Source organism: Myodes glareolus, chromosome 17, assembly GCF_982192425.1.
Source record: "Myodes glareolus chromosome 17, mMyoGla1.1, whole genome shotgun sequence".
In the NCBI taxonomy this organism is placed as follows: domain Eukaryota; kingdom Metazoa; phylum Chordata; class Mammalia; order Rodentia; family Cricetidae; genus Myodes; species Myodes glareolus.
In genome coordinates, this window is record NC_142042.1 from 59580103 (window position 1) to 59607983 (window position 27881).

General features: G+C 43.1%; 1 protein-coding gene across 1 annotated transcript; it reads right to left on the reverse strand.

Moving 5' to 3' along the window:
• Positions 1-1653: 1653 nt before the first annotated feature.
• Fmo5 (flavin containing dimethylaniline monoxygenase 5) lies at positions 1654-24083 on the reverse strand. Its single transcript, XM_048447274.3, has 9 exons — positions 24006-24083; positions 23675-23836; positions 17013-17201; positions 15431-15593; positions 13874-14016; positions 13051-13250; positions 11363-11715; positions 7315-7387; positions 1654-4333 (listed from the first exon to the last, which is right to left on the reverse strand). Exons 2-9 carry the CDS (start codon positions 23807-23809, stop codon positions 3988-3990), a joined length of 1602 nt encoding a protein of 533 aa, XP_048303231.1. The 5' UTR covers positions 23810-23836; positions 24006-24083; the 3' UTR covers positions 1654-3987.
• Between the last annotated feature and the right edge of the window lie 3798 nt (positions 24084-27881).

Here is a 27881-nt window from a genome sequence, read left to right on the forward strand (position 1 = left end):
GGCAACAGAGGAGTTGAGAGAGCATGGTAGGCTGGGAGTATACCGCTGGACTAGCGATTTAAAACCAGTAGACTAAAGAGTGAAGGCAAAGCGGGCTGTTGGAGGGCACATGGAGTCGACGAACAAAGGGCACAGGCGTAGCCTAGTGAGCTGAGAAGATGAGAAGTGGCTTGGGAGAGTAGGACGCCTGCCACTGAGGTTTCATGGACCCTGCAGTCATTAGCACTGGCAGTATCCTCGACAAGATCAAGGGTGTAGATTGGTGAGGCGAGGTAGACCAGTAAGCCATCTGAGTAAGAAAGTCATAGGGAGGCCTGGAGAGATGGCTTGGTGATTAAGAGGACCCAAGTTTGGTTCCCTGCACCAACATGATGGTGTCCGAGGGATCTGACATCTTCTGATACACATCCAAACATGCAGGCACGACACTCATATACAGATAAAATAAAAAATGTCAAAATACGTCATAGAACTGAAGAGTGAGGTGGCAGAGAGTGCTGGGGCGGGGGGTCTACCTTAACATCCATCTCTCTCCTCCTTAAAAAAGCTTTGGCTTCAAACTTGGGATACTGTCCATCTCCAGTATTTCACCCAGAGATGTATTTCTTAGCCTCCCCAGTGTGTAGATGGGTGGAAATGTTACGTAGAACTGTTAAGTCTTTCTCCATTTCTCTATCCTTGTGTATGGGATTCCATAGAATGGCTAGCGCACCAGCAACCACTGTGGACCACGAGTCAGCTAGACACAGTGGGATGGCAAAAACTATGCAACTAGCAAATCATCTCATAAAAGATGTCTACCTCCAGACGTTTTCATTTTTGTGAGAGGAAAATAAATGTCTGTCATGTTAGGCCACTGTTGTCTACTGCTTTTCTATTAAATGTAGCTGGACCTAATCCTAGTTAGTACATTGTATTGGCGAAGTACTGATTACACAGATTTTAAAATCACCTTCAGGAGCAACTGTGTCTCTAGACAGAAGCAGTGCGCTGGCCACTAAAGTCTTCACTGAATGAAGGGGAATAAACGGGTCTATACATAGTTACAACCAGAAGGGGTAGTGAGTGCTTCACCAGAGCTGGCAAGCAGGAGAAAGCAAAAAGAAATAGCAACAGGATCTGGGTCTCGTGAGAATCGAGGGAGATGCCATGCTTTCTGTGCTAAGATCTAGACTTGTGAAGACCCACTTGCCTGAGGAAACAAGTTGTATGCCAACCCTGTTTGAAACCACATGGTGCTACAAGAATACACTTTTTACTTCCTGATAAGTAATCAGACTTATCATAGTTGGGAAGGTAGTGCAATCTTTTAATATGGCCAGAAGAGCAAAAGGTGTCCATGGATGAATCATTACATGTTCTTCAGGAACTACACTTTGTAGATCACTGTCCTGTTCTGGTCTTGCTTTCAGCTTGGTTTAAATCAATGATATTTTGTAGTTTTAAACATTCTAAGTGGAATGATAGAGTCAAAAATTCCATGATTTGGAAGAAGCCTGTGGTATTACTGCGGATAAGGAGAGACGGCATTCCCGGAGGCGCAGTATTTCAGTGTCTTTCTTTACAAGCTAAACGAGAGGAATTTTACACTGAAAAGAAGAAAAGCTCAGAGGCGGGGCTTCAATGTATTTTTGAACAAAAGCAATCTTCATATTAAAAGAAAATCCAGATCCATTTTAATAATGAGAAACAATTTCAAAAGGATTGGGGAAGGAAAAAGACGCCAGGAACAATACCGGGGCTCAGTGCTGAAGTTCACAGAATGTACATTGTGTAAAATGTTAGGCAGTTGTCCAAATACATGTCAGATTAGGAAAGAGTTTGAATTCTTACATATCTGCTTCTGTAAATTTGTGTTATTCTAATGCTGGCCAAACTTAGCCCCTCCTTCAATGATTGACAGCAGCCCATTTAGAGACACTACCCAGCAGTTGTTTCTGAAGATCCCCTGCCTGCATGACCAGGACCTATGCTCAGGAAGTTCAGTGATCATGATAGCTGATGCTTCTTAACTTCTGCCATTCAGTTCTATCGTGGGATATTTGCACACTGTGTGAAGATGCTGTGATTGGTGTGATTGGTGTAATTTTTTTTTAAAAAAAAGGTAATCAACCAATAGCTAGGCAGGAGGTAGAGGCTGGACTTCCGGGCAGAGAGAGAGGAACTGAGAGGAGGAATCGAGGTGCTTGATTTTACTAACAGACTCAGAGAGAATCGGGTGTGCTGTACCAAAAAGGGGTAACTGAGCCATGTAGCAGAACAAAGAATTTTTTTTTTTAAAAAAAATGGGTTAATTATGTTGGGGAAAAGCCTGAGCTAAGGCTAAGTTTTCCTAATTAGTAATAAGTCTCTGAGTCCTTATTTGCGGACTGGTGGTCCAAAGGTAGCCTGACAAGAAAGCTTGCTACACAGTTCATTTCCTGTTTTTCTGAATGATGCTGTAGCACACAAGAACTGGTCTAGACAGAATGCCCTAGTTAAGACTAATGTCAGTAAAAATTAATTCTAACTTCCGTAAATGACCTCATTGAGTCTTACTGTGTCGACTCTGAAGGGAAGAGAGGGTGGAGGGGGATACTAATCATACTGGCAGACCCCACCTCTGCAGCTGGCCGTACTTACTTCCTCAGTTAAATAAAGTCTTACTGGACCCTAATACAGGTACCTGCACATCAAGCCAAGACAGCTAAGCAAAACCCCCCAAATTCTTCAACCAACCTATTGGAAAATACCAAATTCTCTCAATGACTTTTAAAACCAAGGAGCAATTTCTTTTCTTTTTTTTTAAATTTTTTTATTTTTTTATTTTTTATTATTTTTTTCTTTTCTTGTTTTACTTTTTTGTTGTTGTTGTTGTGGTCATTTGAGGCAAGTTCTCACAAGGTAAACCTAGTTGGCCTGAAACTCACTATGTAGACTAGGCTGGTCTTGAACTTGTGATGAGCCTTTGCCTGGAACGCCTAAGTTCTGGAATTCCAGGTATGTGGCACTATGCTTGGTCTAGTGGTTTCTTTATTAAAGCGAGCAGAAGTAGGGGATAGGGAGATGGCTCTGTGACAGGACTTGTTCATGAAAGCAAGAGGACCCGAGTTCAAATTCCCAGTACCCATCTTAAAGATGGGCCTATTCAGTTATAATGTTAAGAACAAAAATTAACCATCTGATAGGTAGTGAATTGTAACAGAAGAAGAGTCCCATGGAGGCAGTCATTTATTAGATTGACTTGGGGATGCCAGCTTAGTTCATATATATCAATGAATATTTATTAAGCATGTGCTACACATCAGAACTTAGCTAAGGACATATTTTCTGTTTTGCCATTACCATTAATGCCCTCACCGTATTAATCATGAAGTTAGGAGTTTCTAGCAGTCTGCATCCTTGATCTTGGACTTCCAGCCCTCACCACTAAATGATTAATTCTTGCTGAACTGCCTTCTTCAGAAATTCCTGAGATAGACATGTTGGCTTTGATTACAATGTCAAGTTGTAATCAGTCTGTGCTTGATAATAAGAGCAGCCCTTTTCAAGATGTATTATTACAAACTGAAGTCTAGTTATACAAGATTAGACATACAGTAGTCAAGTTTTAGAAGAATTCTGCTAATGACATTTGAAAGATGATGAAAGAGGACCTGACTTCACTGCCTGGGAATTTCCAGAAGGAAAAAGTGGAGGCTCAAGAGAGGAAGGAAGATGAATTGATAAATGAAACCCCAGCATTGCAGAAGGAAAACCAAGGTAGATATATATATATGTATAGATAGATAGATAGATAGATAGATAGATAGATAGATAGATAGATAGATAGATAGAGATAGATAGATAGGTGGAGAGAGAGAGAGAGAGAGAGAGAGAGAGAGAGAGAGAGAGAGGTTGAGAGTGATTTCTAAGCAGAAGGAAGCTGAGTCTTCAGTCTTGTCGGGTTCTGAAAGGTGTTGCTAGATGAGGCTTCCAGAGAAAGCTGGAAGACTAACATGACCACATCTAAAAATAAGCCAGGAATAGAGCAAAGAAAGCAACGGCCAGCATGAAGACACGTACTGTCATTAGTGAAGCCCCAGAATCGCCCTTTTCAACCCTTCTCGTCATCAGAGGCTTTCTTATACGATCTTCGGTCGTAAGGATAGTTTGTCGAGCTCCGGCCCATTTGCCAGGGCCCTGTAGGCGATACTGGACTGGAGTGCAGGGCCCCAGTAGTAACTGCAGTGCCAGCCTGGGGTCAGTGAAGGCCAGAGACAGAAGATTGGGCTTCACACCCACCAACTCTGCAATCTCTTCCATGGTGTCTATGTAGTCTCCCTGGATGGTGTGACGCTGGCTGTCCACATACCTAAAGCAAAGAAGACAGACACCCAGGCTATCAGCAGTTCTGGCAAAGAGGCAGTCAACTAACCAGCCAATCTGGGCTTTGTGAGTGCCTATTTGTGGGCTTCATATTCTGCTCAGAGCTGTGGAAATAGGCTGGCCTTGTGTTACCTTCCTTAAAGACCTTAGAATGCACTAGACTGTTGCAGGAATAACGGATCACACCATCAACCCCAAATATGTGTTTGTGTTAATTAAAAAAAAATCAACCTTGGTCAGGAGACAGAGCTAGTAGCTAGTTGACAGAAAGTAATCATAGTTAGAGGGAGTCCAGAAAATGCATAGAGATGCACAAAAAAGTTGGAGGGAGGGACTTTGAGTGTGATTGTCCTTTGTGGTTTGAAGTAATGGAAGAGATACTGTCTTTCTGAGACACAAATGAAGAGGGAAGATGAGTTAGCTGCTTCTCAACCTCTATGAGCTAGCAGGTTTTCACCCTGGTCTCTGACTCCTGAGCCCTTTGCTGGGAGCTGCAGCCCCTCAGACCCTGAACTTTCTATGACCTCTTGCCTCCTGGAATAAACAACTTATTTTTCTATGCTTGCAGCTACTCTGAGCACAGAACCCTCTCAAGTTCTTGAAAACAAGGAAGTGGTTTCTGGTGGGCTTGCAGTAGAAAATTAGTCAAGGAGAGCACTGTATAAGCTGTCTGGGAACGTAATAAAATTGGCATTCTTGCTTCAAGAGTGACCCGTGTTTCTGTATGTTCTTTACTCCCCCAGACCCTTGCCGGAGCACAGTTCCAGATGGTGCAGGCGACACACCTTTATCGCTAAATAGAACGATAGGGATTTAATTAAAAACTACATTTGGTGGCAGCGGCAGGAGACAGATCTAGCAGGACAGAAAAGTCCCAGCTGCCTGAGAATCCAGCCAGTAACTGCAGAAATGCTATAGTTATTGGCTAAAGCAGCAGTAGATTCAGGTGTAGCTGCTGTGCAGGTGGAAAACGAGACTAAACTCTTTTACACATAGACACTATGCTCAAGAAGATCAGAAGTGTATAAGGCTTCAGGCTGGATGCAAAATAGGCATGCAGGTAGTTAAGAGAGCTAGGGCTGACAAACACTTTAAGAATAAAGCCAAATGTTCGAGATGTAAAAAAAAAAAAAAAAAAAAGAATAAAGCCAAAGAGAGAACAAAGGAAGAATTGTAAGTGAGGTAAACAACAGAGTGAAAGTGTGGGGAGGGAATAGGCACAAAATACAGTCATATTGATGTGGGATTTCCCTCTGTATTCTGTGATTACCATTGGTTAATAAAGAAGTTGCTTTGGGCCTAATAGTAGAGCTATAGGGGAATAGAGCTAGGTGGGGAAAACTAAACTGAATGCTGGGAAAAAGAAGGGCGGAGTCAGAGAGAAGCCATGTAGCCCTGCCAGAGACAGACACCGGTTGGAATCTTGCCGGTAAGCCACAGCCATGTGGCGATTTACTAGACATGGGTTAAACTAAGATGTACAAATTAGGCAATAAGAAGTTAGAGCTAATAGGCCAAGTAGCATTTTAAATAATATAGTTTCTGTGTGGTTATTTTGGTTCTGGGCGACCGGGATGAACAAGTGGCCTCCTCCTACAGCATACAATATCTGGGTATTGCTTGTAGCAGTGGGAAAGGCAAGCCTGGCAGAGCCAGAGGATGCAATGTTATGTGACATGAAAGCCACATAATTCCTTGAGCATGAGATCCTCAGTTAGTGGGGCGCACAGAATAAGGCTTCTCTGCACCAATGTCGATGTAGAAATCTCGGGAAGCTGAGAGAGGATGGCTTCCTCCAAGAGTAACTGGTCCTCTGGAGATTGGTGGGATGGTTTACCAAGAGCAGATGTTAAGAGTTAAAAGAGTTCTTAGCAGGGGAATATACTAAACAGTGACAACTATATGGACAAAGCGGATCTGGAGAGCGGATGGAAAACCAGTCTTTTGCTCTGTGATGACTGTAGAGGACTAGTAAGACAGAGAGGGAACGAGAAAGCCGAGCCAAGCTAGCAAAGATGGAGGGATTCAAAATGGAGGACAGAAATAAATGATATGAAGAAAATGTGCGTAGAGCTGGGGAGAGATGGCAGAGGAAGTGCTGAGATGAGACTGGATTTTGGAAGAGAAGAGACAGGGAAGACCTTGCCAGCTCGGCTTCCTGGGTGTTCCAGTGGCTCTGACTTTGTTAGCATGTATTCACTTACGGCATAGCTGGAGGTAAGAGCTGTAGCATTCACAAAGGTTCATGAGAAGGAAATCACCAGTGCCTCCTTGCAGGGTTGTCACAAGGGACATGAAATGCTAACATTAGCACAAAGCTGATCCTCAGTATAAGTTAAATGACATCCCTGGGGACTGCACACAGTCAGAAGGTCTTTATAGAGATTAGGAAGCTGAAGGAATGAGTGCAGGGAAGTTGAAATTAACTAGTTTTGTGCCCCACAAAAGGGAGAGAAAACACTCCAAGAAGGAGTAGTAGTCCTCTCAGTAGTGAGAGGATAGAGCGGAGCCAGAGTAAGCTGTGGAAGGCCTCCAAGAGAGCAGCTTCAGGGGTTCCCTGAGTTATAGTGCAGGGGCTTGGGGAGGAGCAAAGGATGAGAGCCCTGGACTCAGCAACTCCACCCCTGGACTTCTGCTGTGAACAGGAGAAAACAAAGCATCTTGGAGAAAGCCGTTAAAGAGGGAGAAACATCCTCAACAGTATTATACCTGATGCTATGTTTTTCCCTACTGAACGTCTTTTATGCCCTAAACATAGGCTTTAAACATGTCCCATCAGAGTCTCTCTCCTTCCTGGTCCACATGGAAACCGCAGGTGCTATCATTCCCTCTGATAATTACCTGTGATAATTACCACATATAATAGAAATCCTTATGCCAACACATGAAGACTAAGAATAGCTCAATAGTCTTCTTACTGGGGAAATACAGAAAGTATTCAAATGTCTGCCTGGGAGAATGTCTTACCTTTTTTCCATTTCCTCTCGACTCTTATTTATGTCTTCTAGCATTTCCCTTTGTGAGGGCAACTGCTTTAGCCCTAAAGAAAAAAAAATAAAAATAGAAGTGTTAATTACTTCCAAATGAGGAATAATGCTAATACCAATACCACACTGTGGATAATTAAAAGAATTACAGGGTCTAAGAAGACATTATAAAATGTATTCAGTCCTACCACCACCAAAATACCATGGTAAAAGTTGAGCATCCTAAACCTGAAAATCAGAAATTGGAAATGTTCCCAAATCCAAACTTCTTTTGAATATTGAAGAAGATGCCATACGTAAAAAAAAAAAATCCACAATGAATAAGTTATGTCGTGTATCAGGTCACATAAAAGGCAGGCACAGCTGTATTAAGTCTTATAAAACGGTTGTATTCAAAGGTATATAGGAAAAAGTTAATTAATCCCATGTTTAGATTTCGGTCTCAGTCCAGAGATAACCCATTACATAAATCTGAAACCTGGAACACTCTGGTCCTCAGCATTTCGGAACCTCTTTCATAAGAACCCTTTCATTCTTTGATATTTATGTATCACTTAATCTATTATGCCCTGGCCTTGCAAAATACTTTTTAATTATTTCTTTTATTTTTGAGATTATAATACAATTACATTTCCCCCCCACCTTCAAACCCTCTCATATACCCCTCTCATACACCTCTTTCACAATGTATGGCCTCTTTTTCATGCATTATTACATGCACATATGTATATGCATATATTCCTAAATATAACCTGTTCAGTCTGTATATTGTTACTTGTATGTATACGTTTTCACGGTTGACCATTTGATATTGCACAACCAATTGGTGTGCTCCTTCCTGGGGAAGAGTGTATCTCCTGCTCTCAGCATTTCTTAGTTGCCTATAGCTCTTTGTGTAGGGCTGAGGTCTTGTGGTCTTTCCCCCACCCACTTAGGCATGTCTCTTGTTTTACTTGTTCAGTTCATGTCTAGTCAATCATGTTGGTGAGACTTTATGGGCACAGCTTATGACATTACCAGGAGACACAGTATCACAGAAAATGCCCTGAGCCTCTGGCTATTACAATTTATTCAACCCACTTCCCAAATGTTCCCTGAGCCTTCAATAGGGCAGTTCTTTTGTAGCTATATCCACTGGGACTGGGCCCCACAACTCTGTATTTCCTTGGAAGTTATTTAATTTTTTCTGACTTCCAACCCATCCCTTAATGTGGTCTTTCAGTAGGGAGATAAAATATAGATATGAGGAAATAGTAAATGTCTTAAAAGCCTAGAAGGAATGAGACACACCATTGAAGTTCACGGGAAGTGGGTTGCAGTTCTGCAATGGTATCTTGATAACAAAGAGGTTTTATGTTTCAGAGGAAGACGGAAGTAAAGAACTCAGCATGCTATTTTATGCTAAAGTCCCATGGAAGGTAACCCTCACCACCTCTTTGATAAGAGTTGAGGGTAAGGCCACAGGCAACTCATAATCTTCAAACTTCACACGTAAGTTTAAGCTCTGACGTGCAAACTGTTCCAAGGGTAGGAATTTGACACCAATGAGACCAACTAGATGAAGTCCAATTAGTATTTAAGCCAAAATAACTGCAGATCAGCCAACCTTTTTCACAGGTAAATGGGCAGTAGGCACTGCTCCATAAAATTCTGAAACATAAAGTTTCAGGATAGAAATTGATTTTGCCTACTGCAATTTTCTTCTCTATAATACTAGTATCAAGCAACTACCTCATGTCTCCTTGAATGTCCCTGGTCATGGACCTTGTATATTCCGAGGACATGGCATAATTGTTTGGCTGCTCCATTGCTGGAACGTTCTTTGTATTAATCCTCAAATCTATTTCTATGCAACTGGAAGCACTGGGTCTGACTCTGCTTCTGGAGTGAGGGTTGAGTTTTAGCACTAGAGACGTCTTGAAAAAGAAACAAGAACCCCTTTAAATCACTTGGCTATCAGACTAATCCCAAGTCCCTGCATAGCAGATTTCACATGCTGTGCCATCTGCGGGACTTCCCTTTTCTGAGCACACCCAGTAACTCCCCCGTAGTCTTCTCTAAACACGGGACACAGATACTGAGTATTCAGACAGAACCTTCCATGTCTTCCATGTGTCGCCTCATTTGAGTCACGGGAATTATCCCTTACAGATCCACGAGGACACACTGTAATGCTTCATGCTTCCATCACAGGACCTTGGGATGCTCAAGAGCATGCAGAGTTGATTTCCAAGTTGCTTTTCATGATGAAGCCAAAAGTTTTACTTTTAGTAACTAAACACATTACGGAGGGAGAGGTTTATTTCTTGACTGAGAGACAACCAGTTTGATTTTAAAAATCCCATAGATACGAAAGACAAAGATGTAGAGAATAGTCTGATGCAGGGCTTTCTTGATTCATCACCTCTATGTTTAGAGCATTCCCATGTTTAAACATAATTGTAAAAATCCTATTTAATTTTTGCTGGTCCAGTGTTCTCTAACAGCATATGACCCACTGTATAGAACTGGAAGAAATTAAGAAATGATAGAAATTGGAAAATTTTTGATTAACCATCTGCCATGAGAATTTTTCAGTAGGGAGAAAAAGCTGTAATTCCAACAAAAATTCTGAATATTTTAAACTAAACAGTGATGGTAATAAATTGTACTGTTATAACCATATAAAGAACTTTAGCGGTTTTTTTCGCCCTGTGTCCTATCAGAGCATCCCTCCACCCAACATATAGCCAAATGGCCACCCAGCCACTGGCTCCTTTTTCTGTTTTCTCACTACTTTAGAGACCATCTGTTTCATGTTGAAATGGTGCTGCTTGATAGAAAAAAATGCTTTTCCAGTTGTTATTGTTAAACTGATACTATACAGCCTTCAAACTCTGAATCCATGGCTCTGGTTTGATCTTTCAAAGCAATACTGAGTAAATCTCATTCTTCAAGAGACCATCCATTTGACGATTTAAAGGAAAAACTTTCACTCTGTCTCAGGTTTTGACTTCTGTAACCTAAACTTCTCTAGTTCCTTCATTAGTATTCAGGTAGGTTGTTTTCAAATCCCTTAAGTCATTTTATTCTATGTGTATGATTGTCTGTCTGTCTGTGCACCCTATGCATGCCCAGTGCCCCTGGAGATCGGCATCAGATCCCCTGAAAATGGAGTTATGGATGGTTGTGAACCACCATGTTGATCAATGAACTAGGGTCATCTGCAAGAACAACAGATGCCTTTAATTGATGAGCCATCTCTCCAGTACCAGCCCCCCCACTCCCAACTTAACTCATTGTTATCTCTTCCCCTGCTCATTGCATTCTTACATGTTTTCCCCACAAGTTTGTCTTCAGGTTTGTGTCCTAATCAGCTTAGAAAGGGACAATTATATTATTCTCAGACATTCTGACTCTGGAATGATGCTGAATTTAAGGGGTCTTCAAGAAGGTTCGTCACACTGCTGACTCATACTGAGTCTATATCCTAAACTCTAAAGGGTTTTTACACACAGCTGAAGCTGAGAGAGGGGTATAAGAGGAGGGCAATTGGGGATTTGGGAAATTAAATATTCCACATTCTAGGTATCTCTGTATCTCTGTATTCTAGGAATCTAAGTATCTCTGAATTTATGGCTGAAATTAAGTCATGATAGTCTATATTAGACTTTACTTCTAATGAAAGAATCATTTAAAGCCACAAATACATAGCAGCTGCTTACAATCTAGATGAGTAGAGTCTAGTCCACAGTGTATACGGGAGTTACCTGGAGAACCTTTTTCTCAATGCTCTTAAGCCAAACCCACCTCTGAATTGAGCACTTCCGGCAATGGGATTAAAATGCATGCCTAATTAAGAAAAACTACTGATGTATTTTTTTTTTTTGGTGTATGTCTATGGTTACACACTACTACTTTAGATTCATTAAAAATAAATCTTCTGGCACTAGCTCTGCTCCAGGCACTGCTGCCCTATAGGTTTAAAAGCACTTGCATAAATATAGCTGAAACATTTCCCCTAGCTGTCCATGTATATCATCACTCACCTTTGAACACCTGAGTGGCCCAGCGTCCTTGGATCTCTGAAATAGGCATAATGGCTCCCAAGGGCTGAATCAATCCGATGATGGCAAGAGTTGGCTTTTCCAGGTTAGGCGGGAAGACCTTTTTATACAAGGACACCTTGTTTTTGACAACTTTGACAGAATCCTCAAGAAAGGGGAAGGCAAAACTGTAGCCTGTGGCAAAGACGACTACATCGATGTCATCCTCCCGGGAGCCATCCTCAAATATGGCAGCTGTCTCCGTGAATTCCTTCACGTTCCCTTTCACCTTCACCAAGCCAGAGATGATGCGGTTTGGCAGTTCGTCATTGATGGTTGGATGCTGACTCAGAGGTCTGTGAGTGGTAAGACAGACAAAGAGCCGAGGTGAGAGTAAAGAAGAAGGCGAGAAAGGAATCAGCACGTGAGTATGAGCCTGCTCCGGCGGTAAAACATGCCAGGGTTTACCCCTTCTATCTGGCCAAAGACGCTGACACAGGTCTATGTTCTGCAGCATGGTAAGGCTCCTGACAACGTTTCAGGCAGCTCTCAAGAAATGGCAGGAATAGGTCATGAATATTATGTTCAGTTCCAGTTCCAAAGGCTCAAGAGATAGACTTAAATCATAATTTTCCGAGCCACAAACAAATTACATATGTGTAGCAACATATAGTCTATGTAGAGAAAGCTTTTCTGGGCATTAAATTCCTTGATTCTCAGACTTTATAAAGAAAGTATAGCAGGTGCCATTACCCAAGACTTAGAGATGAGGAAACAGGCCTGGAGAGTTGAGTGACTTCCCAAGATTACACAGCCTAGGATCTTAGAATGTTTGTCAAAATAGCTTTCTACACTTCTGATGGGGTAAGCAGTGTCCCCTGGGGACAGCATGGGGTGGGGTGCCAGATCCCTGCTTCCAGCTTCTTGAGTCCTTTTAAAAAGACCAGTTTTGTTACAGTTAACTTGCATGGATTTTAACCTTTATGTGGATTCTTTTCTACATTCCAACCTCATGATTTTATTCTCCTTTCCAAACTCGTCCCTATCTGATGTAGTTTGACTGGAATTAGCCCCCAGAAGCTCACAGGGAGTGGCATTATTAGGAGGTATGGCCTTGTTGGAGGAAGTGTGCCACTGTGGGGGCGGGCTTTAAGGTCTCCTATGTTCATGCTATTCCCAGTGTCTCAGTTCCCTTCCTGTTGTCTTCAGCTCAAGATGTAGGGCTCTCAGCTCCTTCTCCAGCACCATGTCTGCCTGCTCTCTGCCATGTTGCACTATGATAATGTACTAAGCCTCGGAAAATGTAAGTCACCCCAATTAAATGTTTTTTCTTTATAAGTATTGCCATGGTCGTGGTGTCTCTTCACAGCAATAGATATCCTAACTAGACACTATCCTTTATCTCTAAACCAGCCGTCTACACATTTATGCAAACCACAAAACTATTAATCCCATATCTGCCTATTCCTCAGCTGGACAGTTTTTTCCTTCTCTCACCTCCAATGGTTCAGTTCTCTGTGCACTGCCTTCTCATTAGCTTTCCACACCATTTTCAGAATGGACAAGCTTTTTAAAATAAGATTTATTTGTTTTTTATGTACACACTGTTTTGCCTGCCGGTAAGCCTACATGACAGAAGAGGGCACAAGATCTCAGCCATCTCCAGCCCCTCTCCCATCCTGTAAACATACCCGTGTTTGGGCTTCAGGCCAAACATTTCATGATTAAACCTTTGGTTCAACCGTCTTTCCAAATATCCATTTTTTATTGATGAACCAAAGATCTTTGACAAATAGTAGGTAAGTCGAGAAGAGATTTCCATATCGATCGGATATCCCTGTTTCCCCACGCGGTTCAGGATCCAAGCTCCTCTCCTGGTACTGAGGAAGACCTGGGATATGGGAAACACCATACAGTGTTTGATCAGTATAGCTCACAGCTCTTCAAAAGCAGCTCCATGCTTTTGTACTCCCCTTACCCCACACAAAGCAAATAACTGTAAAAGTTAAGCTCCAACTGTGGCGATTCACAGATTGCTAGAAGTGGGTTAAATTCAGATGTAAGAGTTAGCCAATAAGAAGCTAGAGCTAATGGGCCAAGCAGTGATTTAATTAACACAGTATCTATGAGATTATTTTGGGGCTAAGCAGCTGGGAACTAACTAGCGCTCTCCTTATTACATAGATGCACACACAGAGAGTGAGAAAGAGACAGACAGACAGATAGATGCACACGTGTGTGTGTGTGCGCGTGCACACACACACAGTATAATAAAAAGTCTTTAAAGAGCATTATGTCAAACTTCCTTGATACAATGAAATTCCTAGGTTCATTTGAAAATTTTGATTTCTAGGTTTTATATATTCAGCATCAACCCTAAAGCAGCAACTTGGGCAGCGAACAATCCACATGTGTTTGCTGCTGGCCTGGGTGGGCCATGTGTAGGCCTCTATGTTCGTTCCTGGGTCTTCTTCCTTGGTAAGAGTGAAGCAAAAACCAATTATTGATGCATACCTGCTTGGCTGTGTGACTGATCTCGACAGCCAGGTCCCCCCCAGAATTCCCAATGCCAATTACAATGACTCTCTTCCCAGTGAATTCTCCTGGGTTCTTATAGTCTCGGCTGTGAAGGTACTTTCCTTTGAACTTTTCAATTCCTACAAGAGAAGGGAAAATAATTATCAGGGGATGGTTTGTATGAAGACATTATTTGCCAAATCCCACGTTTGCTTCTTTTGTGGTGTTTAAAGCTTAAACTTAGATTTCCCACATTCTCCTTTTATTGAGCAGCTCTCTCGCCTTTCTAAATGTTTGTTCCTTTTCTTCTCCCATTGCCTTTTGGATTCCCCCATCATAAATAATTTGCATTTTGAATTTGCAGACACAAATCCAGACAGGCTCAGAAAACCTGCACTATCCTCTCTCTTTTCGTTGCTACATTTTTTTAAAAAAAAATTTTTAATTCTTTTTTTTAAGATTTATTTATTTATTATGTATGAAGTGTTCTGTCTGCATGTATGCCTGCATTCCAGAAGAGGGCATCAGATCTCATTATGGAGGGTTATGAGCTACCATATGGTTGCTTGGAATTGAACTCAGGACCTCTGGAAGAACAGTCAGTTCTCTTAACCACTGAACCATCTCTCCAGCCCTTACTCACACATTTTTATATGTGTATAGGGCATATGTAGAATATATTTTTGAAGGTAAAAGTCCAGACCAGAAACATGAGATGAAATGCTTTAAGCTTTCACTTCATTTTTAGAAATTCAATATTTCTGTTTTGTTCTTCTTCAGTTGATGAAAAATCTCTAATTCCAGCTAGTACTAATCAAGAACTCTAGATTTTCTTTAGGTCCTGAGGAAAACACAGTCACCATGAGTTTAATACAGTCATGTGCTGCTTGGCAGGAACATAATCATTCTAGGAACATGTTGAAAATAGATTTCATCACTGTACAGACACTATACACACCTAGACGGCGCACATCAATAGAAGGGACACAATAAGCCTGAGTTTGGGAGGCCATGGTTGCCATAATATGGCCTATGACTCTGTAACACACTTTTTAAATACAAGAAGAATTACACCAAGTACAGTGCACTAAGTGCAGAACAAGTAAGTTACTCATTGTCTAGTGTTATGCATTTAACAGGTCTACATGCTATAATTTTAAACAACTTGACAGTAGAGTAGGTTGATCTACACCGCACCCTACCAACAGCACTTCAGGCTTCAGGTCACAGTGGCTAAGTCCTTACAAAACCACAGAACTCTGCAACTCTGTTACAATATTATGGGACTACTATGGCATAGGTCATTGACAAAAAATGACATTTGTGGCTCATGATGATACACATACCTCTAGCCCTTTCCTCTAGTCTTTCAAACTGTCACCGGGTCCACTTCCAAAATGGCAGCAATACACATGACCCTGACATCCTCAGGGGGATGTATTTAATTAGGGCAAGACCTTATTTTAAGAATCACACAGACCACACCCCTCCCACTCCTCTGGGGTCAGATAACAGTCATGGCCGCAGCGTCTTCCCTCCTGGTAGGTGACTCACCAGGAAAGCTTTCCAAGGGTAGGTGAGCGTCTGTGTGGTGGCCTGTGCAAACCAGGACTCCATCGAAGACATCCACCTGCTTTTTCCCTCCACATTCAGTGGTCACCACCCATTGGCCCGAAGTGGAGAAATCAGGTTGCTTCTTCACACTGCACACTGTGGTCTAAAAAGGGACAGGGAATTGTAACCACCACCTATGGAGTATATGTCTTCCCTGACACAACTCCCTGCAGAGCGGTACAAAAGGGGCTGTCACAGGCACCATCCCTCATAGGGTCTCCGTAGGGATATTTGATCCACACACTCGAATGTTAATGGGGCAGGCTACAAAACTGGATAAGCAATCGAATGCTCCCAGAACAACACAGATTGCTGGGTGTCTTGGTCTGTGCCCTAACGCTCTGCAGTACCTGAATAAAACCAGAGGCTTCTCCCAGGCATTAGTGATAAAGGCACAAACGATCCGTTCCTCCTCCATCCCCTGATATTCCCCACGGCTGTGTCTGTTTATCCCAGTCCTGTTTGCAGGGGCTGGCCTTGAACATGTGACTCTGATACAGATCTCCCTTTCTACCAGGAACAGAACAGAACCCTGAAGGCCCTCATTGTCCGAAATGGAGTCTTTCTCTGCCTTCTACACCTGTTCATTCCACAAGCGACTCTAAAGAGGCTCTGAGATGGGGTAATTGATGGTATAATTTTTAACTTTGTAGAATAAACAAATAAATCAATAAGCAAATATGGGTTACGCTGCACAACACAACAAGAATGGTGTGCATCAGGAGCCTTGGGCAAGCTGTCTTAGCAGACTGAAAGAGATCCTGCCAAACCCTGCCATCCTGAACTACACAAAGTTCTCTCTGTCACGAGCATTTACACAGGTCAGTCTTCTCTTGGAAGATTCCTCTTCATCCCTGGAGACACAGTCCGGATAGAATCTGTGCTGTGACAAATTTCCCTGCAGCCTGGTGCATCATGTCCTGATGGGTAGCCGTGGGCATCTCTCCTCAGCATGTGCCACTTTTGTTGGGCCTCTTCATTTTTAGCAATTCTATAGATCATACAATTTTCCTCTGCCTCGTTTTTTGTCTCTGCATTTTTTTACTGCTTGGTTCAGTGGCAAGTTTATTCAAGCTGCGTCTCTCTTAAACAAAGGACATCTATGGGCTGCAAATTCCTGGCTTTGGAAGTTGCTGTTGAATGTTACTTTGGGCACGATTTAGCAGAATAGCGAGGAGACCGTTTGGGCTTTTGCCAGAAGTCATAAATATGTGTTATTTTATGGCTATGATTTACAGAGTAAAGAGATGTGACAGAAAACTTCCCAGAAAAAAAGGAACCAGGAACTATCTGGGATAATCATATTGTTTTATAAACAAGAAAATTTATAGAAATTGAAGATGAGAAACTCATTTACCAAGTTAATCTATGGTAGAGCAAGGACCATAATTCAAGGTGTCTTTGGCTAGAATAGATACATGACTATTTCAAGCCAGTCTTGACAGATACACAGGCAAATGAAACTTCACGATTCACTGGCCTGACAAATGATTTTGAGCAGGAAGCAAAGAAAATCCCTTACCTTGAATTGTATATATTTCAGAAGGTCAAATTCTTTAGCATACATCCTGAAGTACTCGAGGACCTGGGAGTTGTGCATGAAGTTGGGGTAATGCTCTGGGATGGGGTAGTCGCTGAAACACATCATTTCCTTAGAGGTGTTGATGACCACGGACTTGTAGATGCTGGCCCTTCCTTCTTCAGGGGTTTCCTGTGGCAAATAAGATGTTTTTATGGCAACTTGAGACTCAACCTTATGGTTTATAAGCAGCCAAGAGCACAGTAAAAAGTTATCTAAGTTATCCGAGTGAAACAGATTTTAACCAACGCACACACACACACGCACACATCACACTGCCACATCACCCAATATCTGTCTCCCTTACAGTGATTTCTTTGCTCTTGATACTGAATTGTCTTTATAACTTTCTTTTAGCCAGCAGCATGCAGTTGACACAGCATTGAGTATCTTCCAAGATCAAATCATAAGCAATCTTGCAGTACCTGGTTGAGACACTTCAAAAGCTCACTCTAGTGGAAGCCAAAACCCATAGAAGCAGTCCAGCTATCCTGAGACCACTGCACTGTTAGGAAGCACCCAGAGGCCCACGGTGAGAATATCTGAAACTGAGAATTATTCAGCTAGTTCCAAGGAACTCCAGCCATTCCTACTGAAGTTCTAACTGTGTAAAGAGTCTGTCTCTGCCATCCTCTGATTACAATATGCAAGTCCCAAGTGAGAACTACCAGCACACATTGCAGCACTGTCTGGAAACATTGTACCACCTGAAAATCCAGGTGTGAGGCTGCAGGTGGCTCAGCACTTGAGAGCATTGGCTGCTCTGGCAGAGGATCCAGGTTCACTTCCCAGCACTCACGTGGAAGCTCACAAGCATCTCTAACTCCAGTTCCAAAAAACTTGATGTCTTCTTCTGGTCTCTGAACACACAGATGTGGTGCAAAGACATCCATTCAGGCAAGCCACCCATTCACATTCAAAACGAAACAAAAGTTGGGTGTGCTGGTGTGTGTTTATAATCCCAGCACTGAGGAGGTGGAGATCTCTGGAGCTAGGTAGCCTAACCAGCAAACCAGCATTCCCAGGGAGAAACACTGTCTCAAAAACAAACAAACAAACAAATGAAAAGGAGGATGACTTCTACATGCATGCACAAACATGTGGATGTGCACACAAATGTGCGTAAAACATGCATGTATACACATATACACACACATACACAAAACTCTACAAACTTTAAATACATGTAAGAATATTGAAAGTGTCCTGCTATAACTTTAAGTGAAAAAGTAATAAGGACCATGAAATTAAATGTACATCCTAATTATTTATATTATATATAAATATATATAAATTTTTATATAATTATTTGTTATATACTCTCTCCCTTGTTTAATGCATACCTTTTGAGTACAATGTATTAATTATATATAATTTATGCATATAATTTTAATAAGGAAAATAGTTTAAAAGGTAGAATTTTTTCTTTTGTTTTTATTAAAATATCTGTAAAACACTTGCGATAAAGTAAAAGGCTCAGCAGACTAGGATAGAAAAACACTTCCTCAAGTCGATAAAAACAATTTAAAACATGCAAGCAGGTAATATTGTGCTTAACAGTGAGAGACTAAGTGGTTCAAGCTTTAAAAAATATACAATTTAACTTTCTTTGGTGTGCACTGGTGTGAAGGCATTAGATCGCTTGGAATTAGAGTTACAGACAGCGATAAGCTACCATGTGGGTGCTGGGAATTGAACCCAAGTCCTCTGGAAGAATAGCCAGTGCCCCTAACTGCTGGGTCATCTCTCCAGTCCCTAAGTGTGTTAATTTGATTAAGAACAAGGATGTCCTTTCTTGCCATAGGCAAGCACTGCACTGGAAACCTATAAGTCATGAAAGAGGAAACAAAAACTAACTTTGTTTACAGTTATGTCGGCATTTATGTAAAAAAAAAATCCCAAAGAACAAAAAAACAAAACTGCAACTATTGGATTACAGGCAGGTCATGCCAAACAAGGTCAGTTACAAGTCACTGCAGCCTAGGGGATGGCTCAGTTTCAGTGCTTATCTTGCAAGCATGGAGACCTAAGTTCAATTCCTGGAACCCACAAGAACAAAATGCCAGCTGTGGTGCTAGGTGCTTGCTTGCAATTGCAACATCAAAGGGGTGGAAGCTGATGGCTCCCTGTGGCTTGCTGCCTGGCAGCCTTGCTTTCTTAGTAAGAGCAAGGCCAGTGGGAGAGAGGGACCATCTCTCATAAAAGATGGACCATACCCGAGGAACAAAGCTTGAGGTTGCATACATGTGAACCTGCCAGTGTGCACACTTGTACATGCACGCGTATGTGCACACACACACGCACGGACACTAGACATGTACACAGTCAGTTACATGACCAGGTGTGGAAGATGAGTCGAAGAATCCTGACTACAGAGAAAGACCCTCAAAAACAAACAAGTAAGTAGACTACCTGTATCCAAGAAATGAGCAACTGGAATTTTTAATTTTAAAAACACATCATATACCAGGCCATCCCCCCTATTAAATACTTAGGCATAGATCTAACAAAAGATGTATAGGGCAATATGAATAAACTACAAATCAGGGAAAAAGACCAATCAAAGACTGAAACAAAGGAAAGCTGTTGTCTTTGTGAATTGGAAGAATTGATACTGTTAAGGTGCCTGCTCCCCTGCCTTTGGATTCTGAAGACTCCTGGAAGTAGTCAACAGTCCTTAGCGTGGCTGGCCATTGTAACTTTCTTCTGAAGGCAGAAATGGGAGTGAACTTAGCGGCAGTCAAGCCGGACACACTCCACTGCAAGTTCAGACACAAAGGTTAACATAAACGGTGCAAAGTCCTAACAAGAACGATCACACTGAAAACAGGATTTCACCTCGAGGATCATCTTTTCCAAACAAAACAACCTCAGGCCAGCTATGAGAAAAGTATCAAACTCATTCGAAGGAGAAGATTCTACACGATACCTGACCAATCCTCCTCAAATCTGCGAGGAGATCAAAACCAAGGAAGCAAAACCAACGAAGTAAGAAAGCCTAAGAAATCATCAAAGCCAAGAGGAGCCTGGAGAGACGTGGCTATCAAATATTATAGGGGTCCTGGAATAGAAACAAAACGAACAAACAAAACAAAACAACAACACCACCACAAAATCAATCGAACGAAACCAGCAGCAGGAAGAACTAAGTCGCTCTAAGTGCAGCATGGGCTTATGTGTACGGACCCGCCAATCATGAAAAATTAGGATAAGACGCTAACAATAGGGGAACCAGACAAGGCCCCAAGTGGTCACAGATGTGAGCCACGATGCCTTAAGAAAACTTACAAAATTAGTATCAGAAAGTAGTAATCTATAACACGAAGGAGGCAATACTAGTTTTGCAAGCTAAGCAGAAAAAGAACAGAGGTAGCAAAAGACACACCTGAAAGGATATTTACGTGAAACAAAGAGAAAGAGCAAAGTGGAGGCAGTGGCATCTGGGAAGGAAGGAAAATATCCAAACCCAAGGACTCGTCACTGAAAAGGGAACTCTGGGGTTCTTCACAGGGTACTTGCTGCCAATGGGAGAGCGCGAAGTGCTGGGATCAAGTCTGCATGGGACATCCACAATTAGCTGTTAACTAACTTAAAGCTAATGGTGTGGAGAGAAGGACAAGACTCCAGGTAATAAGCATGGGAGTGGTGAACAGATGTCAATAAGTAAACTCTCAGGGAATCGCTATAATGATTACTAGCCATGTGAAATGTCTAGTAAACCATGAGTGTCCAATATCTCAGCTTCCACAACTGGGTGATGGACAAGTGGGAGAATGAGGGTTCCCGGTTCCTGGAGCATCCTGAGTGGACACCAGGACAGTATGCTCCTCAGGGACTCGGTTAGTTAGTTAGTTAGTTAGTTAGTTAGTTAGTTAGTTAGTTTTGTTTTTGAGACAGGATCTTATGATGTATCTCTGACTATCCTGGATCTTCCTACATATACCAGGCTGGCCTTGAACTCACAGAGATCTGCCTGCCTCTTCCTCCTGAGTGCTTGGATCAAAGGCATGGGCCACTGTATTTTACATAGCCCAGCTAGAATTTAAATTCTCATTTATTCAGAAATCTGCCTGCCTCTGCCTCCTGAGTGCTGGGATGAAGGCTGTGGGCCATTAAGCCTGGCGCAGGCACTGGTTTAGACATAAGTATATTGGAAGGCTAATGCAGGCATGCCAGGTGCCCTGAGCGACTCTAGAATGTAATGCCGAGCCTTGAACACATGCCTGTTTTGACAGAAGCTAGGGCATCATGACCAAACATAGCTGACTGATGCTCATAAGGTAGTGAAATTCTGCCAAGAGGACAATCAGAAAATGCATGTCATTAGACCTTTAGAAGATAGTGATTTCAAGCCACTGTAGCAACCTAAATCACAAACCTGACATTCTGGTAGGATGTTGGATACTCTCCCAGCTTCCTCTGCTCGTGCGTTGGTTTCATGCTTGCCTGGAAATTATTAAATCCGACCCTGAAGCTTAGCGGAAGTACTAAGTATGCAGGTCCAAGTCTAGGCCTACTGAACAATATCTGGCATGCTGCCCTGTGCACCAAGCACTGTCAGAAGCAACCAATTACTCGGTAACTTCCTGTCCACAATACCTTAATACAGTAAGCACTATGTAGGCTCTTTCTTGCAGGAAGAGAGGACACGGAGAAGGTGAGTGATTTTTCCCAAAGTCACACTCTATCTAGATGCTAGACAAAGGCTTTGAAGTGAAAACTGTGTCCTCGGGCCTTTCAGCTCATGTCTGAGGCTGACAGAGGACTGGGGGTCTCCTAAGGGGACCTGTTCTTCCTATGAATAAGGACGAACGTCCAACAGAGTGGACGTCTCTCTGCCCAGTGCCGTGATGCAGGGCTGCACTTCCGTTCAACTGTGTGGTGCCTTGCAGCTTCTTCTAAGGAGGTGGCTGGCACCTCTGGACTTGATGAAAAACAAAACACGCTCGTGGCACTTCAACACCAGTCCGAAAGTGAGTTCGAGATGCAAGCTCAGCGCTTGCCAGATTGAAAATCAGTGAGGGTGGCTGATATTCATTTAATAAGACAGCTCTCACTCCCGCAGAAAGTGGTTCTGTTTGTTTGATTGAGACAGGGGCTCTCTACAAAGCCCTGGCTAGTCTTGAGCTCGCTGTGTAGACCAGGCTGACCTCCAACTCAAAGGGATTGGCCTGTCTCTGCCTCCCTAGTGCTGGGATCAAAGACATCCAGCAATGTGCCCAGCTACTATTTTCAACACATACTAACGACTTGCCCAGTGGTAAAAGCATAGGATTCAGATGAAACCCAGTGGACTAAGGGAGAGAGGAGGGAGCAAAGGCCGAGGAATTTGACCTTCTCTTCTCAAGGGAAGGCAGGTTTAAAGTAAACAGGGCAATCTTGTTTGGATTTTGTTTTTCATTTTTGTTTTTATTCTCAAGACAGGGTTTCTCTGTATAGTCCTGGCTGTTCTGAGCAATCTTAATTTTATATTCTGTTCAGGGACTAGGATTGTCAGGGTTACTTCAAGTGAAAAGGATTTGTGTGTGTTGTGTTCTCTCTCTCTCTCTCTCTCTCTCTCTCTCTGTGTGTGTGTGTGTGTGTGTGTGTGTGTGTGTGTGTGATGCACCCACACACAGTACATGTAAAGGCCAAAGATCAAAGTTGGGTTTTCTTCTTAATTGCTTCCTGCCTTATGTATCTGAGACTGGGCATTTTACTGAGCCTGGAGCCTGGCTCATTGGGTAGCCCCTAAGTCTCACGAATCCTATCTCTGTGCCCCCATGGTTGGGATTACAAGGGCATTCCGCTTGTCTTCCTTTTCTTTCATCTTCTCTCATTTTCCTTTCTTTTTCCTTCCTTCCTCCCTCCCTCCATTCCTTCCTTCCTTCCATCCTTCCTTCCTTCCTTCCTTCTTCCCCTCTTCCTTCCTCCCTTCCTTCCCACGTGAGTGCTGGAATGGAACTCAGGTCTTCCAGTAGTAAACCTTTAGTATTTTCTAGAAAAGTCATCTTCCCAGCCTCAGGATTAAAAAAAAAAAATTCTTTCTTTTTATTTTACATTTGTGAGTGCTTTGCCTGCCTGCATGTTTGTGTACCACGTTCACACCTGATGTCTGAGGAAGTCAGAAAAGGATGTCAGGTCCCCTGAAGCTGGACTTCCGAGCTTGTAAACTGTCATAGGGTTCAGAGCAAGCGCCCTTACCTGCTGCTTCATCTCTCCAGCCCTATCCCAGGGATAGCTTTTTAATAGAAAGGAAGACAGAAAGAATCTCAAGCAGACCCTGGGCTCATCATCTGCTGCCATGGACTAGGAAAAAGCAGGCAACTTCTAATATTTGCTGCCCCTCCACTTCACAGGTTTCTTTTTCCCGGTTTTTGAGTAGCAGGGAAGTTCAGAAACACACAAGCAAACAAAACCACTTTCGTGGCAACAGGCAACGGAAAATAACCGACATTTGTGTTTCATTTTGCGACCAGCCTAGAGAAAGGAACAGGTCTAAAATCTGAGGTGACAGTTGCCAGGGCAGAATTCAGTCACCGTCTTCCTTATTCCGTGCACTGGGTTATACGAGTCACACAGGAGCTGAAAGGAATCCTTCAGCAGTAGGGGCCCAGGAGAGTTACCTGGAACCTCCACAGTCCTCCGATGTCATCAGACCTTTCAAAGCAGACAGGTTCCAAGTCTTCTTCCAGACAGCACTTGATGCAGGTGAGCCCACTTGCTCCTGATCCAATTACGGCGATCCTTTTCTTGGTCATGGTGAAGTTGGGTCAGCGTCACTTGTCCTAGAGAAAGAATGAGAAAAGAGAGAGAGAGAGAGAGAGAGAGAGAGAGAGAGAGAGAGAGAGAGAGAGAGAGAGAGAGAGAGAGAGAGAGAGAGAACATCAAGCCACATGGAAGACCTGGGCCATGGCACACAAATAAATGTAACGAGACGTGAGTCTGAGGACCGACCTAGTGGGTCCTCGAGGGGAAGTGCCGGGGAAGTGCCGGCTCAGAGCGCTGCTCAGTAAGCACTGGGCTTCGCTGTCGGGAGAGGGGCAAGGTCTCAGCTAAATACAGCAGTGGCCAGTGGGGAGGGGCTGTACCGTCCCACCTCCTATCCCGCCCACCCGAGGGCGTGCACCCTTCTTCTATAAAGGAAAACAGCTCAATGTTTTGGGAAGAAACGAAAACAGAGTAATATTGTATGCGTTTTACTCTACAGCTTTTCAGCAGCATCCACATAGGGAGAACGGCCCTCCAGCCCCATTCCTTCCCACTTTTCTTTCTGTGCCTGCTTTCAACTTCCTGCTTTTATTTTAAAGTGAAAGACCCGCTAAACTTCAGAAGCTAAGCTTGCTTCAAATACTGACAAGAAGAAAGTTCCCTTTCTAGAGCGCCTTCCAACAGGTGCTCTATCCTGGCTCCTTCTCCTCTCCCCACTTCAGAGACGAGTTGATACTACAGTAAGAATTTAAGATTGCTGTGAGCGGAGCTGACGCCTGGAGGCGGGGTAGGGGAGCTGGAGGGAGGCGGGGCAGTGACAAATGTTTTGCGCTTCCTAGGTAAAGAGGCTTCCAGGTCAGCCCCAGAGATCAAAGCGCACACACATAATTTCACTTAAATGCATATGTTTTCCTCTTAACGTGATTTTTTTTTCTAAAAATCCCCACAAGTCATGTATGAAGCCCTGAACCATGATCCGCCTTATATAACACTACTCCGTGTGTTGACTTTGCTCAAAACTGTTTGGTGCCAGCCAATGTCTGTCCTTGGTTCTGATTTACTGGTAACTCCCTTTCAGACCAATGGAAACAGTTTTTGAGGATTCGCCAGCCGTGGTTCAAATGGCTTATAGGAAATCAATCATGTAATCCGCTCAGCCAACCCAGGAGGCAGGGACTTCTATGATCACCTCTAGTATGCAGTCGAAGAAAGGCAGACGAAGTAACCTGCTGGAGGTGACCCAGAGAAAGAGAGGGAGGCCCGCAACGCAACCCCGCAACCTCCCCACCCTCCACCCCCACAGCCTGGCTCAAGCCTGGGCTCTCAGCCTCCACAAGCTGCAGCCCTTGCCTGAGGATATTTTCACTTCTTATTTAGTAACTTGCGCTTCCGCCATTTCCTCACTCCTTTGATGTCCATTTCCCCCCCCCCCCCCCCCCCCCCCCCCCCCCCCCCCCCCCCCCCCCCCCCCCCCCCGCCTAACACCTGCTGGTCCACGTTTGTACGTTACTTGAGTCGCTTTTTGTAACTTGACTATCACGTGGTTTATTTCAACTGCTTTAAAATGAATTAAAAAAAAATAAGTCATTGACTCGGAGAGTCATTTTGCTGCCTCAGGAAGCCTAAATGTGATCTAAATTATATGGAAACATAGCAAACATGCGTGGGGGAATCCACAAGACTGCACCAAGTAACAGGAGGATAGAGCCTCCGAGCCTGCTGAGCAGAGCTGTCCATGATCAGGGTAGGTGTCGCCCCTCACTGAATCCTCTCAGGGCATGCTCTCAGGGACAGACCTAAGCTTGTGCCACCAATCCCTTAGGCGATTCTAAAGCCAGTCAAGCTGACAATGAAGACTAACCAAAATGAGAGTGTTCAGACTTTCTGTAGAGGTGAAAACAATAGCTTTACCACAGTGAATTATTTTTGGAAAAAAAAAAGATTTATCTTTATTTTAGGGGTATGAGTGCTTTTACTATATGTATATCTGTCCAGCATGTGCCTAGTGCCCACAGAGGCCAGAAGACTATGCATCATCTCCTGGAGTAGAAGTTACAGATGGCCGTGAGCTGCCATTTGGTTGCTTGGAGCTGAACCCAGGTCTTCTGTCAGGGCAGAAAGTGTTCTTAACTTCTGAGCCATCTCTCTAGCTCCCATTATATGCTCATATTTTTTCTTAATTCTTTCTGCCGAGTGGGTATTTTGCTTACATTCATTCAATAGATATTCCCCTTTGGAGGCCACTTCTCTTAAGGTGGTAGCTGCGCACAGTGAAATGCGTTTGAGTCTTGACTGAGATAGCTGCTGAAGTCAGTTGCTTCACAATCACGGATTGGGATAGGATCTGACTTCATATTGGGAAACTTATTTGTTAGAGTCGTAAAGTTGGCAACAGTCACAAGGTCAGAAGTCACGTACACATAGCGCAATACCTATTCCATGCCTGCTGTAGGTACTTGTTTCTGCAGAGAAGGGGGAGGGACACAGGGGGACACATCATGGACACTGTGGTAAGTGAAGACAAGATCCTTAGAGGTCCACATCCCAGCTCCCCACAACCTGAGTGTTACTTATAAGACAAAAAGAACCCCACAGTTGTGAGAAGGCTAAATGCTTGAGGTGTGGAGATTACTTTGATCAATCGAAGTGGTTCCCCTACAGGGACAAGGATGCTTTTTAGAAGGACAATGGTAGATGTTGGTAATAGAATCAGAAGACCATGGGAACAATGGAAGCAGGATGCTGTAGTGGTTTATTATTTGTATCTTGATAAATAAATCTTGCCTGAAGACCCGAGGCAAGGCTAAAGCCTAGAGGTAAGGCAGTGGTGACACACATCTTTAATCCCAGGATTTGGGAGACAAGAGTCAAATGGATCTCTGTGAATTCAAGACTACCCTGGGCTATGCAAGATCAAGGCAGAAACAAATCCAGGTGTTGGCGGCTCACACCTTTAATTCCAGTACTAGGGAGTCACACGCCTTTAATCCCAGCACTAGAGAGAATATAAAATTCTCTCTTAGTAGAGTAGGAAGAGAGGCTTAGTCTTTTCAGTCTGCGGTCGCCCAGCCTTGGTAGAGGTAAGACTTCTCTAGTGGCTTGGCTGCTTTGATTTTCTGGTTTTGGGGTTAAACCCCAGTTTCTGTCTCTGAGTTTTTAATTATTTGTGCTACAGGATGCTATGCTACTGGCTTTGCAGGTACAGGAAAGTTATAGGAACCAAAGCAGTGCAAAAGCTGGAAGAAACCAGGGACCGCTCCAGTCCTGCAGCTGCTGACAAAGAAGCGAGTCCCCCAGATGCTGACCCGGGCAATAACATGGTTTAAGTTTGAGAGAATAGTAAGACGATCACTGTATATGCTCATAAAATTAAAAAAATAAACCCAAAGTAAACGTAACAGTATCAATAAAGAGGCAGAGGGGCTGGAGGGAAAGCTCAGAGGTTAAGAGCACTTGCTGCTCTTGGCCTCTTCTGGCTTCACTGACACTAAGTGTGCATGTGGTGCATACACACATACAGGCGAAGCACTCATGCACACAAAAACTAAATAAATCTTGTCTTTTAAAAAAGAGGCAGAATATAAAAGTGACAGTTTCGCAGGGTCCGGAGAATGATCTACAAAAGTTATGGTTTTGTTTTTGGATGAGTGGATATGTCAAGTACAAAGTAAACCAAAGTAAAAGAACAAATAACGAGAGATGGATAAATAGAAAAACACCGTCAAAGTGATTGCTCAAAATAGCGGACAGAAATCGACTGGCAAAGATCCACTAAGACAGCCAGCTGGAGTTGCCAAGCGAGGAGTTCACAGTGTTCCACGTGAGCCTTCCAACCAAACAAACAGCAGCGGTAGAGGCAACATTATTCAACTGGATGCCCGCAACATCTAGGATAAACCAGCTGGGGAAACTGAGGCAGTTAGCTGGAGTTTTTGATTGAAGGTTTTTTTTTCTCTAATGGATGAGTTTTCTTCAGTTGAACTTTTCATTTTATTTAAATATATTTTTATATTACGAGATGAACAATAATAATCTTTATTGGAAATGGCTTTTCATGTTGTACGGTATGCATAATTGCATGTGAGGGGTGTGTGTGTGTGTGTGTGTGTGTGTGTGTGTGTT